The sequence below is a fragment of the Planococcus citri genome, chromosome 3, assembly GCF_950023065.1.
Source record: "Planococcus citri chromosome 3, ihPlaCitr1.1, whole genome shotgun sequence".
Classification (NCBI taxonomy): Eukaryota; Metazoa; Arthropoda; class Insecta; order Hemiptera; family Pseudococcidae; genus Planococcus; species Planococcus citri.
Window position 1 is genome coordinate 56,592,224 of NC_088679.1, and position 13,761 is coordinate 56,605,984.

At 33.0% G+C, this 13,761-nt stretch overlaps 1 protein-coding gene across 1 annotated transcript; it reads right to left on the reverse strand.

Annotated features, from left to right (window-relative positions):
- Positions 1-1,322: 1,322 nt before the first annotated feature.
- Positions 1,323-12,798, reverse strand: LOC135841114 (uncharacterized). The gene is made up of 4 exons (XM_065357926.1): positions 12,682-12,798; positions 11,896-12,541; positions 3,079-3,268; positions 1,323-2,409 (listed from the first exon to the last, which is right to left on the reverse strand). Exons 2-4 carry the CDS (start codon positions 12,107-12,109, stop codon positions 2,286-2,288), a joined length of 528 nt encoding a protein of 175 aa, XP_065213998.1. The 5' UTR covers positions 12,110-12,541; positions 12,682-12,798; the 3' UTR covers positions 1,323-2,285.
- Between the last annotated feature and the right edge of the window lie 963 nt (positions 12,799-13,761).

Genomic DNA, 13,761 nt, shown 5'->3' on the forward strand with positions numbered 1-13,761 from the left:
AAAAAAAAAATCAAAAATTTGCAGGAAGCTGCAAAATGGCTCAAAATCACCACCAATCGATTCGAAAGGTCGGAAATAGGATATATGTAACAGCAAATTTCAGCTTTCTATAACAATTCGATCAAATTTAAAATTGACCAAAAATCAGACGATTAAATTAAGTAAGTATCTGAAATTTGAGCCTGTGGTAATTTTGGATGCATCACTTTCCACTTTTTTTGCCTCGTCCAAAAATTTTCCCAGTGGTTTGGATAAGTATACTGAAGAATTCAACCATTCTCTCAAAAATCAGATGACTAAATTAAGTATGTAGGTACTTACCTGGAATTTGAGCCTGCGGTATTTTTGGATGTATCACTTTCCATTTTTTTTTTGCCTCGTCCAAAAATTTTTCTGGTGGTTGGGATAGGTACCTACTACCTACTGAAGAATTTAACCAATCTCTGTACTTATCTACTTACTTGCTCTCATCTTCAAAACCTTTCGAGAGTGTGTCTATTTCGAACTGTTCAGAAGCTTTTAGCAGATTTAGAGTGTTTTTTGATAGCTAGAAAGAAGGTGTGTGCTGCCTTTTGGCCATTTTTTGCTAATTTTAATTGAAAAGGGGTTCGTAAAACTGAACCCAGGATGAGCAGTAGTTATTTTGGGACATTTCATATAGTTAATTCTATTTTAGTTATTAGATGAAAATTAAATTTTCTGGAAACCTATACGACAACTCAGAATAGGTACGTACATTTCCATTTTTATGACCCATCCTCCACGGAGAGGTCTTCAAAATTACCCATTTTTGTTGCAGTGGCCTTTTTTAAATATTAAAAATTCTGTAAAAAATCATAAAATGAACTTCAATGTTTCAAAATTTTAGGATTTTTCAAGGTAATTTTTTTTTGAAATTTTGGTTAAATTCTCAAGACGGTATGGGGTTAAAAAAATCACCCCCCTCCCCCCCAAAAAAAACGTAAATAGGTGAAAATATACCATTTTGGATTTTCAAAAATTCGCCAAAAAATTGAAAAATCAATTTGGAGTGCTGAAATTTTGGCTATCAAAAATTCAGGCAGTGTTATCGTCAAAAATTGCGTTTCCTTTCTGTTTTTTTTTTTTTTTTTTTTTTTTTAGTGAAAAGTTTTCAAAACATGCGTAAAATTTGGAAAAAAAATCAGAGGGGAGAATAAAAGCTTCATTGTAAAATCGTTTTTCCCATAAAGACTTTAAGAAGATGAGAAAAATAGAATTCAAAATTCACGTATTATTTATATGTGTAAGAATCAAGACGTTATCGACTCTAAAACTCAATTTTTAATCGTAAAAAGCACACACAAAACAGGCAGTGATTTATTTTTATTTTTTTTGAAACTTGATCTTTATTCGTCTACACTTGAACAACATTAAGATTAAAATTAACCTATCAGTCTTAAAGTATTACCATACACATTTGTAAACTCACAGATGCTATTACTTATACTTATCCAATGAACGAGTAAGTAGCTACACGACCTCATAATCTCATAAATGTTATAAACGTGTATGTATTTACAAATTATACACAACATATATTACATTTTCATTCGGTGAAAAGCTTTACCAGTGCACGTGTGACAGGTGACAGATACACGTACACGTGTACCATACTTCGAATTACTTATATACCAACCTACGACACTAGTACGAGTATTTCAAAAGTATCTTAGAAACAGGACAAATTAAAATACTGTAAACTTCCATACCTATCTACCAAACTATAAATATACAAATACCTATGACAGAAATATGCCTTATAGAATAGATAATAAAGGTACACATAGGAAGGTCTAGAGAGGTATACTTTCATAATAGATACAAAATACAGTGTAACACGACAAAACGAGGAGTATTCTTAGAAAAAATGGAAGAATTACGCGCGAAAAGACTTCGAAACGACCTTCGAGTTAAATTTATATCAAACTTATAGAATATTACGAATACTCGATGGAATATTACGACATTATTACAGTCAAGTTCGAAAAACTAATTTAAAATATAAGTACGAGTAAATATACACACATCTTTTCATCTATCATCAATTCATCACAAGTTATTACAGACTTATAGAGAGTACAAGACACATAGGCTAAGTTTAAAGATATATAGGTACGTGTTGTTTTACGCGTTCTGGATACATCGGGGAAAATTTTCGTGTCTTGGTTTCATTGAAATTCCATCATCGTAGTAACGATGCGATGTTTACTTTTCAAGTGATTGAAAACGCCAAGCCGAGTGTAAGAGATCGTTATTATGAATATTTAATGGCAAATACGTCCAGTCTCTGTAAAATGTTGACATAGCTTCGCTGATCCTATTATATCTCCCAGGAATACACTCAACAAATAGAACTGCTGGTTGTTCTGGGGAAGTTGACTATAATCTCTGTAGAAAAAAATAAAGAAAACAAGATTCTTTTTATCTTACTATATAAATTATACACATCATTTCTTATTTAGATTTTTAGTAAGTAGGTATAAGGTAACGGGGTGAATTTTTATTAGCTCGCAGGACATGGGGAAGTTGAGATTGAATCGAGTTTAAAATATTCACAAGCTTGGTAAGTATCCATCTATGGATGTATTTTTTTTTCTTATGGTTGAAATTTAGCTAACATTTGTTCTTGGGTTTTGAGACATTTTTACATTTATTTCAAGATTTGCGAAAAATGAGTATAAAATTTATTGTGATCATTAAAATGTTTTTAAAAACTCTGTAATTTATAGTGCTCAAAACAATAGTCAAGTTATGGAAATGTACCAAAAAATAGTAGATATCATTCCATTGCGAATGTATGGACACGAACTCGTGAAAAAAATTAACTTTAAGACACGCTTATTAGAATATTCATCATATCACATACTTCTTCATCTTACGTAACCATAATAGCTCACTCAACAATACAGATGGCGATGGCATATATATTTCAAGTTATAACATAAGTTAGATAAAGGTAGGCAGCGTAAATGTTACACCATCCATAAGATGATGGACTATTCATTGATAGTCATATACTTAGCAGTAACAATACAACGTGATATCGATCACTCTTACCTTATTATTTTTTCCCAATCCATAGGAGTCTTTGTTCCGGAAGATTTCACATGGTTCAGACAAACGTTTTCGTAAACGCAAAAGTTTGGACCGAGTTGTTGCAATAGTTCGCTGTCAGCTTTGGCCAAATTTAGAGGTGGTTCGGTTACAGCAACTCCTCTGGTTCTGCGTACGTTTCTTCGGTACGTACCTGAAATATAAACGAAATACCATATTTTAGTACATTTATAGCAAATTTTATGGAATTATGATTAGCATATAAGTAGTTAATAGGTAATTAATTTTTTTCCTGTCAAGTTTTTTTTACATCTGATGTCCAAATCCCTGGAAATTTGAAAAATTCTGCAAAACTTTCAAAAATTATTCGAAATTGAAAAATTATGAATTACGATAAAAGCTATTCAAGAATAATTTCCGGTCAATGAGAGGGAGAGGATCCTCGCAGAAAGGTTGTGAAAAATATGTGAAATAAAAACGATTTTAAATTTTGTTACCTACCTATACCTACAAGTCTGTGTGTCAAAAAAATTCAAGTTCGAAAACAAAGCTTAAAATAGGCACTTTATCTGCCAAGATTTTAGATGCTGAAATTCATTTTTTAAACCCAAAGAAATTTTCGAAAATCGAATTTCGGCCGAAGGAGAAAAAAGTAAAACTTCTATTCATGTAATTGAGCCATAAAAGATTGAAATTTAAAATGTAGGTAGTAGGTGCCCTATTGTGACTCTCCCATTTGCTTCACCCCATTTCCCGAATTGATTGGAAACGAGTTTTCAGCAGTTTTATAAGCAGTTCTCAAATCTTCAGAAAATTTTTAGAAATGACCATTCCATAAAATTTTGCCCACCTAGCTATTTCAGTTGAAAATAATCGATTGGAGACAGTTTTCAGTCGTTCTGGAACCGCCCGCAATATTTTGAAAATAATTATAGTCTTGCCAGAAAGGCTCAAAATCCATCCAAATAAATTTTATAATCAAAAAAGGAAGTACTTATTACCCATTCAAAGCGACAAAAAATATCATGCATGCATCAAAGTTCACACTTTCAAACTTGAAGAAATTTTGAAAAATCAAATTTGTCTATTGCAAAAAAATCAAATTTCTAATTATTTGAGGCTTGAGCTAGAAAGCTGAAATTTTGATAACTCCCTTTTCTGTCCCTCGATTCTTCATCTACAAATTAATTAAAGCAGGTTCGAGCCTTTTTCAGCAGTTTTGAAGCCTCCAGTAAATTATTGGAAAATTTCACTTCCGAGTGTCATTTTCTACACGAATGAAAAAAATGCAATATTTTTTGGGCCGAGATTTTTCAAAAAAAAAAAAACTTAAATCTCGAAAAGTGCGTTTTAACAGCAACACCAACTCGGGAAGTATTTTTTTCAAGTCACATTCCATCAAACAACGCGTTTTGGGGACCACTTTTGACACGAGTGCGAAAAGTGATATTTTTTAGGTCTACATTTTTTCAAATCAATTCCTAAAATCTCGAAAAATGCGAAAAAAAATATTTTTGGGTTCAAATTTTTTCAAAAAAAAAGCCTAGAAGAAATCTTTAAATATACGATTGAGCAGTAAGAACTTTGGAAATCCTCTTCTTTGTTTATAATTTAGCTGCCAACGAGTTTCGGGGTCACTTTTGATGTACCTAAGAAGTGACAGAATGGAATTTTTGGATACAAATTTGGACCCTCAAAACGCGTAATTTTTTCCATTCAATTAAATTTGTGCCTCTCCAACGTGATTATAGAATTTAAATGCGACTAAAAATGAGATTTTCTGGACAATAGTTGGTTATCCATAACAGTCGTGCAATTTTTGGACAATTTTAAAAAATTCAAAACCTCGCAGGATCCTAAATTTTCTGTTTAAACGTCCGAAATTTATTCAGAGCAATTCCATCAGTCCCCATTTTTAATACATGAATGAAAAATGAGCAAAACCACTGATTAAAAGAACGACTGGATCCTTCCATTGCAAGTACAAAATAAATGACACAAATCAAAAATCATTTTTCATGAAATTTCTGAAAAAAATAATAAATCAAATACGGGCAACAGAAATTTAAAATTTTGATTTTTAAAAATTTCATCACACAAAATGCCTCTTTAGCTTGTAAAATTTCTGAACAACTTTTTTTCGATTTTTGATCCTTGAGGTCCAGAAATTTGTGGAGTCTGTGAGCAATATAAAGTTCAAACCCGAATAAGAGCACTCCCGAACCAATCTGAATAGCCTCTCACAAAAATTGACTTTTATCCAGCAAATTGAAATTGCCGGATTTTGATAGCTAAAAACTTAATAGTATAAGTATTCAACTGTATAATGTTTTTTTTTTACCCGAAGTGATTGATTACACGTAATTTATTTTTTTACCAACGTCAAAAAAACACTCGAAATGTCCGCCCACGAATCAGCTCTTGTTAAACGGGTCAAAATGTCAAAAATAAGCCACAACTCGACTTTTAGTTGCGCAAATTCATTTTTGTGCCTTAGGGAAAAATTGAAAAATCCTAGAAAAAATGGGGGGAGGGGGTGTGGGTGTTTGAACAAAAATTAGATATTGGAGCAAATTTCAAAAACTTTCCATCAAACAGAAAACTTTTGATCTTTTGAATTTTTCGCGCCCCCCCCCCCATAAATGTTGATAAAAAAACGCACTCTGAGTGTCCCTTTTAAAATTGGCCCAAACGTGCATAAGCTCGTTATAAACAGGTCGAAAATGAGCCACAACTCAATTTATAGTACATACATATGTAGATGGTCAAATTAATTTCCGCGCCTTCTGGAGAAATTCAAAAATTGCGAAAAAATTGAAAATTGCACTGGAGGCTTTAGAAGGACTCAAAAAGGTGAAATTCAGATCCAGGGGGTTGGTTTTTTTTAGATACGACTATTCGAGAACCTGCGAATATTTCAATTTTTTTTTTTAGTACTTTCCCCTTACAAATACATATACCTACACCAGAAAATCGGCCCAAATGTGAACAAGCTCGTAAAACAGGTCTAAAATAAGCCACAACCAATTTATAGCTGCTCAAATTAATTTCCACACCTTCTGGAGAAATTTAAAAATTCATGGAGAACTCGAAAATTGCGCTGGAGGGTTCAGAAGTGCAGAATGTCGAGAAATTGTGAAAATTGTTCTTGCAAAGTTCATCTTAATAGTTTGTTTAAAAAATAATTTTCATAATTTTTGCTGAATAAACACTTTTATTTTTTGAAAAAAAGTATCGCAAAATAATATAGTCAATTTTGGGTTTTCAAAAATTCGCCAAAAAATGAAAAATCGACTTAGGCAGCTGAAATTTTGATTATCTTGGGGTTCAGACTATTCTTTTTCAAAAAATCGTAGTCCCATATTCAAATTGGAAGAGGGCACTTGGAGCAGTTTCTTTGTATTTTTTTTTCGTGATAGGTAGGTAAGGTACTCTTTCATACAAACTTTCTACAATTACCTATTTAATCACTCCCTCCTCGGACACCCAGTATATTATATCCTACACTCTTAGAGAGATAATTTCGTTTCATTTTTGAAACATTACCCATAAAACCATTATTGACTCACTGAAGCGGTTTCATTCATTATTTTATCGAGACAAGTAAATAAAGTAAACAATGTAAGTATCGCAAATATTATCAAAATAACGGGCTATCGGTCTAATGACAAACGTTATCATTTCAGAATCTAGGCAGGAATACCTTTACCTACACGAGTGAATGAACACACCAGTAGGTATCACATGGCATATCTACCTTACCTATATTATAAAAACCAGCAACCAGCATCATCTTGAAGCATAACGACCTTCTACCAGATCACTTTCCTATATGCACGTTTGTTTTCCTATTCAAAACATGCGTTTCGACTACAAGAGTTTAACATCATTCACAATACATAACAGAATTATTCGAGTTGCAACGATGATTTTTAATGTTTACACCTGTGAGCATGTTGTATAACTTATGTAATATACACGAATAGAATCCCCCCAAAAAAACCTACCTAGCTAATTATTGGAGATATATTATAATGAGCTATACGATGAAGTTTTTATCAAAAAAAAACAACATGTGTATATTTCATATTTGGCTCGTTAAATGCATCTACCACTTTGGCAAATTAATATTGCAAATTTATACGACGAGCGAATTCGAGAAAGTGACGATTACGGTGGATTGTTGAAATACCTCGTAACTAGGCTATACCACTTCTAAGGAAGTTGAATACCAGTTTTGTGCAGTTTACAAGAATTCACAACGTTCCACATAATAATTAGAATGTTACCAGGTTTGCAGTGCCATCAGTTATAAGGGTTATTTTACGCAGAAAATTAGTTGAGTTTATAGTACCTTATAGCTTAAAATTAAACTATGTAAGTACACAGCCTACATAAGTAAACATTAAGCAACGATTCGTTGATAGCTTCCAAGCAAAAAAACATACCTCAATAGGTACCTATAGTCGTACTCAATTGCTTAAAAGAATCATCTTATACGTGGGGTGGTAGGCTATAAGACTACGCAGTTGCTTACTCTAATTGTAGGTAATTAAACCTCCAAGAAATTCACTAAATGGGAAAACTTGGGTTAGATTTATCGGTAAATGTTTAAATGGTTACTTAACACGTTTCAACTTTCATTTCAACAATCCGAAGAATGGAAAATTTTCCAAACGTAAACAATAACGCACCTTGATACTTGACCAATTGACCAGTTTAATAAAAACTAAAGCGTCATTTTTACGGCTGCTCATAAATAATGCTAATTTATTAGACAATGCTATTGTATCAGCTGAGCAAGGACAATTTTTAAATTTCACTTCAAGTTTACCGTTACCGTTACCTCGTACCTATAAACAAGTGCAGAGGTATTACGAGTATTTTGGCAATTTTTCGACGAATTCGGCGTAATAAACGTTAAAATGTATATTTTGCTAACGCGAAAACCGAAAAATTTATCAAGAATTTGGCTACATTCATAAATCACTCGCACGAATGATAAAAAGGCGATGTTGCCGTGCTAACAGGTGAGTAAATAAACAATTACTTATCTAATGAATTACATGTCAAGTACCTACACATTCGAAGGTGGAAAAAGAGGGTGTGAAAATTATCAAATCTTCACTTCAGATTGTCAAATCTGTCAAATGCGAGTAATAAACCGAAATAATTATTTTTTAATTGATATTTCATTCGAAATATGATCTACTGGAAGGGTAAAAGTTTAGTTTTCCTCTCTACGATGCATCAAATCGATGCAGAAAAAGGGAGCTAAAAATTGCTCAATCGTCAAAAAGAGCACTAAAAATTAGCAAACAAAATTCCCTGGAAAAATTCATAACTTTAAGAAAACTGAAGAAAAGTTGTGTAGAGTGAAACAATTATTATTGGTGATTTTTTTGGTGGGGGGGGGGGCGGAGGAATAAAATTCTTCGGAATTTGGCATCACTTTAACCACTAACTTTAATTGAAAAAGCTCTCGCTACCTCTAAATAATTAAAAAATAATGAACGCAGAACAAAAAATGATCAATTATTTTGACATTCCTCAATCCTCCAGTAGGTAGAAGTTCCTTCAACTTATTTAAAAAAGAAAAAATTCAAAATATTTCGTAGGTTAAAAAAAACGATTTGCCCTTGAAAAATTTGAAATTAATGTTTTCAACATTTTTGAAGTTTCATTCGCCAAAATGTTTTCTTGCTCAAAAATGATTCATTTGGTGCAATCAAATCAGCCACTAACAATAAGAATTTATTCCAGTTTATTAAAGCGTTAAACTGAAAGTATTTTCAAATAATTTCGATCGAACTGTTCGATTCATTAATTTTTTACAAAATTGTAAATGAAAGACTTGAACCATTACGAAGACTTACCTCAGTTAACAAAATCGTTCACAAAATAATTTACACTCATACCTAATAATATTGTCAATTTTTGAGAGAAAACATCTCAAATAGGTTACAATAGGTACATGAATGATCTAAGTTTATCTGCATCATTCGCAAACGATTCATATTGAATCAGATTGGTCACATTGAAAAAAAAACGCATATGAGTGACTCTTATAAATGCATAAATCGTTCACAAACAATTCAGATTCAGTCATCTTGAATTAAATCGTTCGTGAATGATTCACTAGAACGTGGACTATTTATTTTGAACGAAATCGTACACAGACGATTCATTTACAAGTAATTTTCCGATTCATCCAACGAGAATCAATCCGTTCGTAAATAACTCACATCATTTACAAACAATTCAGATTCGCTCAACTTGAATCAAATCGTTCGCGAACGATTCAAATTGAATCATATTGCTCAACTTGACCGAATTCATTCACAATCACAAATGATTCGGATTCATTCAATTTGAATCAAATCGTTCGCGAACGACTCACATTGAATCATATTGGTAAATTTGAAAAAAAAAATGATCCTAAAATCAATTACTCATATTGGCCAACGCCAAATCCGTTCTCAAGCCATTCAGATTCATTCATTTGAATCAAATCGTTCGCGAACGACCCACATTGAATCATATTGCTCAACCTGAAAAAAATCGAACCCAAAATCAATTGCTCATACTGACCAAATTTGTTTCCAAACCATTCACATTCAGATTCATTCAATTCGAATCAAATCGTTCGCGAACGACTCACATTGAATCATGTTGCCCAACTTGAAAAAAAAAGGAACCTAAAATCAATTACTCATATTGGCCAAACCATTCTGATTCATTCAATTCGAATCAAATCGTTCGCGAACGACTCAAATTGAATCATATTTCTCAACTTGAAAAAAATTGAACCTAAAATCAATTACTCATATTGGCCGAATGCGTTCACAAACCATTCAGATTCATTCAATTCGAATCAAATCGTTCGCGAACGACTCACATCGAATCGAATTGTCCATTTTGAACAAAATCGTATACGGATGATTCATTCACACACAATTCAGATCCACAAAACGTGAATTTAGTTGTTCACGAACGTCTTCTATTTAACAATATATGTAAATCAAGCCGTTCGCGAACGAATCACATTGAATCATATCGTTCAATTTGAAAAAAACCCAACATATCTATCAATGACTCATATAATTCGTTCACAAAGAGTCAGATTCACTCATCTTGAGTCTAATCGTTCGTGAACGAGTCACATTGAATCAAATTGTTCAACTTTGGAAAAAAATTGGTAAATTGCACATATCAAAGATTCGTCTTGTAATTATGTAATTCATACACAACCGATTCAGAATCTTTCATATCAAATCGTTCGCGAACGATTCATATTGAATCAGATTGTTCAATTCAAAAAACATCTAACATGCTAATCAATGGGTCATAATATTGATCTGATTCGTTCACAAATGATTCAGATTCGCTCGACTGGCTTCAATCAATTCAATAGTTCGTGAACGACTCGCATTTAATCAGGTTGTTCGAGCTGAAAAGATTATACATAAACGACTCATATTCAACTCAATTGCCTTTAAATGATTCAGATTAGCTCATCTTCGATGAAATCGTTCGTGAACGACTCACATTGAATCGGATTACTCAATCTAAAAAACATTGAACATGTACTTAACAATGACTCGATCAATTAAATTCGTTCATAAATGATTCAAATTCACTCGTTTTGCACCAAATCGTTCGTGAACGACTCACATAGAATTAAATTTGTTGAAACTGAAAAAATAATCATACATAACCGACGCCTATTTAACCGAAAAACTTGTCTTTGAACGTTTCAGATTCACTCAACTTGAATCGGATCACTCACAAACAATTCATTTTGAATCTAATTAGTCATTTATCACGTCACAATATTTTGAAGAATTGTTTGCAAATGATTCAGACGGACCCGGTCCCATCAATTTAAAAGTGAAAGATACAAGTAGGCTGTTGGTATTGAAGGTAAGGGGGAGAGATTACAAAATTTAAAAGTTGGAAGATTTTCTTTACTAACCTGGCACCTCTTTTCGAAATCATTAAGCGGTCTAATAAAATGGAATCGAAGTTTACGTTAAATACTGAAAACTGAAAGATCAACATACCCTCCTTCCCCCATCATCAAAATGTATAACCAAAGAAAAATTCTAATATGAAAAATTGTAGCGTTATTTTGTAAATATTCTACAATAGGTTTAAAGTATAGTAATGGAAAATGATCAGATTGAAATTCTTTGCCTCGTTTCTGTTGAAAGGAAGGGGATCAATATTATTAACTAAGAGGTTCGATTTCAAAAACACATTTCTATTAAATTTTCAACTTTTTTGCCATGAAATGCCTACTTCGGCCTATTTCATTACTTCGTGCAACACATACGAGTAGGTACCTAACAACTTTTCACCTTTCTACCCTTCTCTATCCCACGTGAATTTTGAATACGTGCTTGGCGTGTAAACAATCTGAAATAGCAGATGAATGAAGAAAAACGTGCAACAAAAACACAACTGTGCTAGTAGAAAGTTAGATACTTCAGAGAATAAATCATCCACCTACCTACTCGAAGGTTTTTTTAGGTACCAATCTCGAGCACAAACCCCACGAACCGGTTGATTCAACTAGAAAATATTATAAATAATACGAATAATACAATAAAATGATGTTAAAAAACAAGTCAAAATACCCCATAGAGCTTCGCAAATCACCAACAACCACCAAGGGCCTATCGAGCACAATTACATCACGCGAAGATTGGTCACTATGGCCAAGTCACAGCCAGTCACACGCGAATCTCTGAACAACATATCGAAATCGTATTTGGTAGGTACTCGTATAACAGTAGTTAAGCAAATCTCGATACTTACTTGGATTAAGCGAATAGGCCAATTTCTTGACGAAATTCGACATCCTGACAGCCATGATGATGACAGGGAACCCGATCAGTTGTACCGGCAACTCGAATCCTCCATCTTGGCACAGTACTTGTCGATTTACATCGGAAGGAGCGATGATCAAGGCGATGGTGGTTAATAGAAGGATAATTGAAACTGCACGGTGGAAGTTTTTAAACAGCAACATATCCAACAATAGGTACAAATCGTACGACAGTCTTAAACGATAAAAAGAAGCGTTTAATCAACCGAAAATATGTAACACAATTACCATCCACTCCAGCCACACAACCGAGAGAAAGTACTGCCGGAAGAGTCGGGCATAGACTAAAAATCACGTAATAGCGTCATGATACGCACATAACCGATTCGTAGCCCTTCTCGATGGTACCCGGCGAAAGTGGTCCATGACGTCACGTGCTATTACGACATTCCTGCTGTACGTTGCCGATGCCGTTCGTTCGTTGTCTGGAGATGGACTAGCGTTATATTACGGCCAAGGTTGTTAAACGCCATAAACAACCCGAGATTTACTCTGTATTTCTTTTTCGCGCGCTCGTTCCAATCTCCCCCAGCCCCCCACCGCGGTGACTCCATATGGCTACAGGTAGATACCTACCTAGGTAAATAAAGTGGAAAATAATAATATGGTAAAATCGCGTACCGCGATACTACACATAAACGTTACACTACAACAAGGAGGTCATCTCTTGTCCTATATTATGTATCGAGTAGAGTAATATAAGTCCAAGTACTTACCTACATACTTGCCAATGGTTGACATCTTATAAGTTATATAGGTAAACTTCGACGTTCGTGCAATGTAATTAATAATTATTTTCAATCGGTTTTCATTTTCATAGGTTCAGCACCGCAGCCAACGTCAGGCCAAGGAGGGTGATTCCCAGATGGGTCCCATGGTTGGAATGTTCGTTTGCCTTGGAGAGAAAAGTTCATTCATGAATCAGATCCAAATGAAGCGACGCGATGACCAAGAAGATTTCCATTTTTTGAGCGTATTAAAAAGCACTACAATTCCTGAGAATAAAAAAAAACAAACATATTACCAAAAGTATTATGATTTTGTTTACAGCAATAATTGATAAAATTTATTATTAGAAAGTTACTTAAATTAAATTTTAATTTCAAAAAAATATTTAAATAAATAAATTTCTTTACAAACTACAATCAGATATCTAATCTATCACATATATCAAATTAAATTATATATACCCAAATAAAATTAAAAATATTGAATTTTGGCAGTAATAACTTTTTAAGGGGAATTTATTCAGCACTTCACAGATTTTTTTTGTTGAAAAATCATTACTTTCTACCAACATTTTTACTGGTCAACTTTCTACAAATATTCAAAATCTCTCAACTCCTCTTCCATCTCACTCTACTTTTTTTCTCACCCCCCCCCCCCCCCCAAATAATAATAACGAGCAACACTTCATTATAGAAAAAATTTCTAACGACAATGCAATGTTACAAAATATAATGGAATTTATTTGTGAATAAATAACTTTGCCAGCAAAATCCTCTCAAAAATATTTTACACTTTTATGTTTTCGTTTCATATTTAATATTTTTTTGAGTTCTTCCAAATGTTTTTTCAATCATTTATTTTTATTCTTTTTTTTTTAAAATCTTCCCTGGGCAAATATAATATGAGTAGGTAGTTATAGTACCTACCAACATTTTTTCAACAATTAAAATTTTTTTAGCGATTTTTTTGACATTATACTTTTTTTAATTTACATATTCAATTCGCTTCCTGTTTTTCCAATTTTTTTCACAATATTGAAAGAAAGCTCAATCAGCCAATCAGCAGCC

Coding starts and splice junctions, on each gene's coding strand:
- LOC135841114 (XM_065357926.1), bottom strand. CDS start 12,109: ATGTTGCTGTTTAAAAACTTCCACCGTGCAGTTTCAATTATCCTTCTA. Junction 3,269..11,895: donor GGCCTATTCGCTTAATCCAA/GTAAGTATCGAG, acceptor TTTATATTTCAG/GTACGTACCGAAGAAACGTA. Junction 2,410..3,078: donor GATTGGGAAAAAATAATAAG/GTAAGAGTGATC, acceptor TTTTTTCTACAG/AGATTATAGTCAACTTCCCC.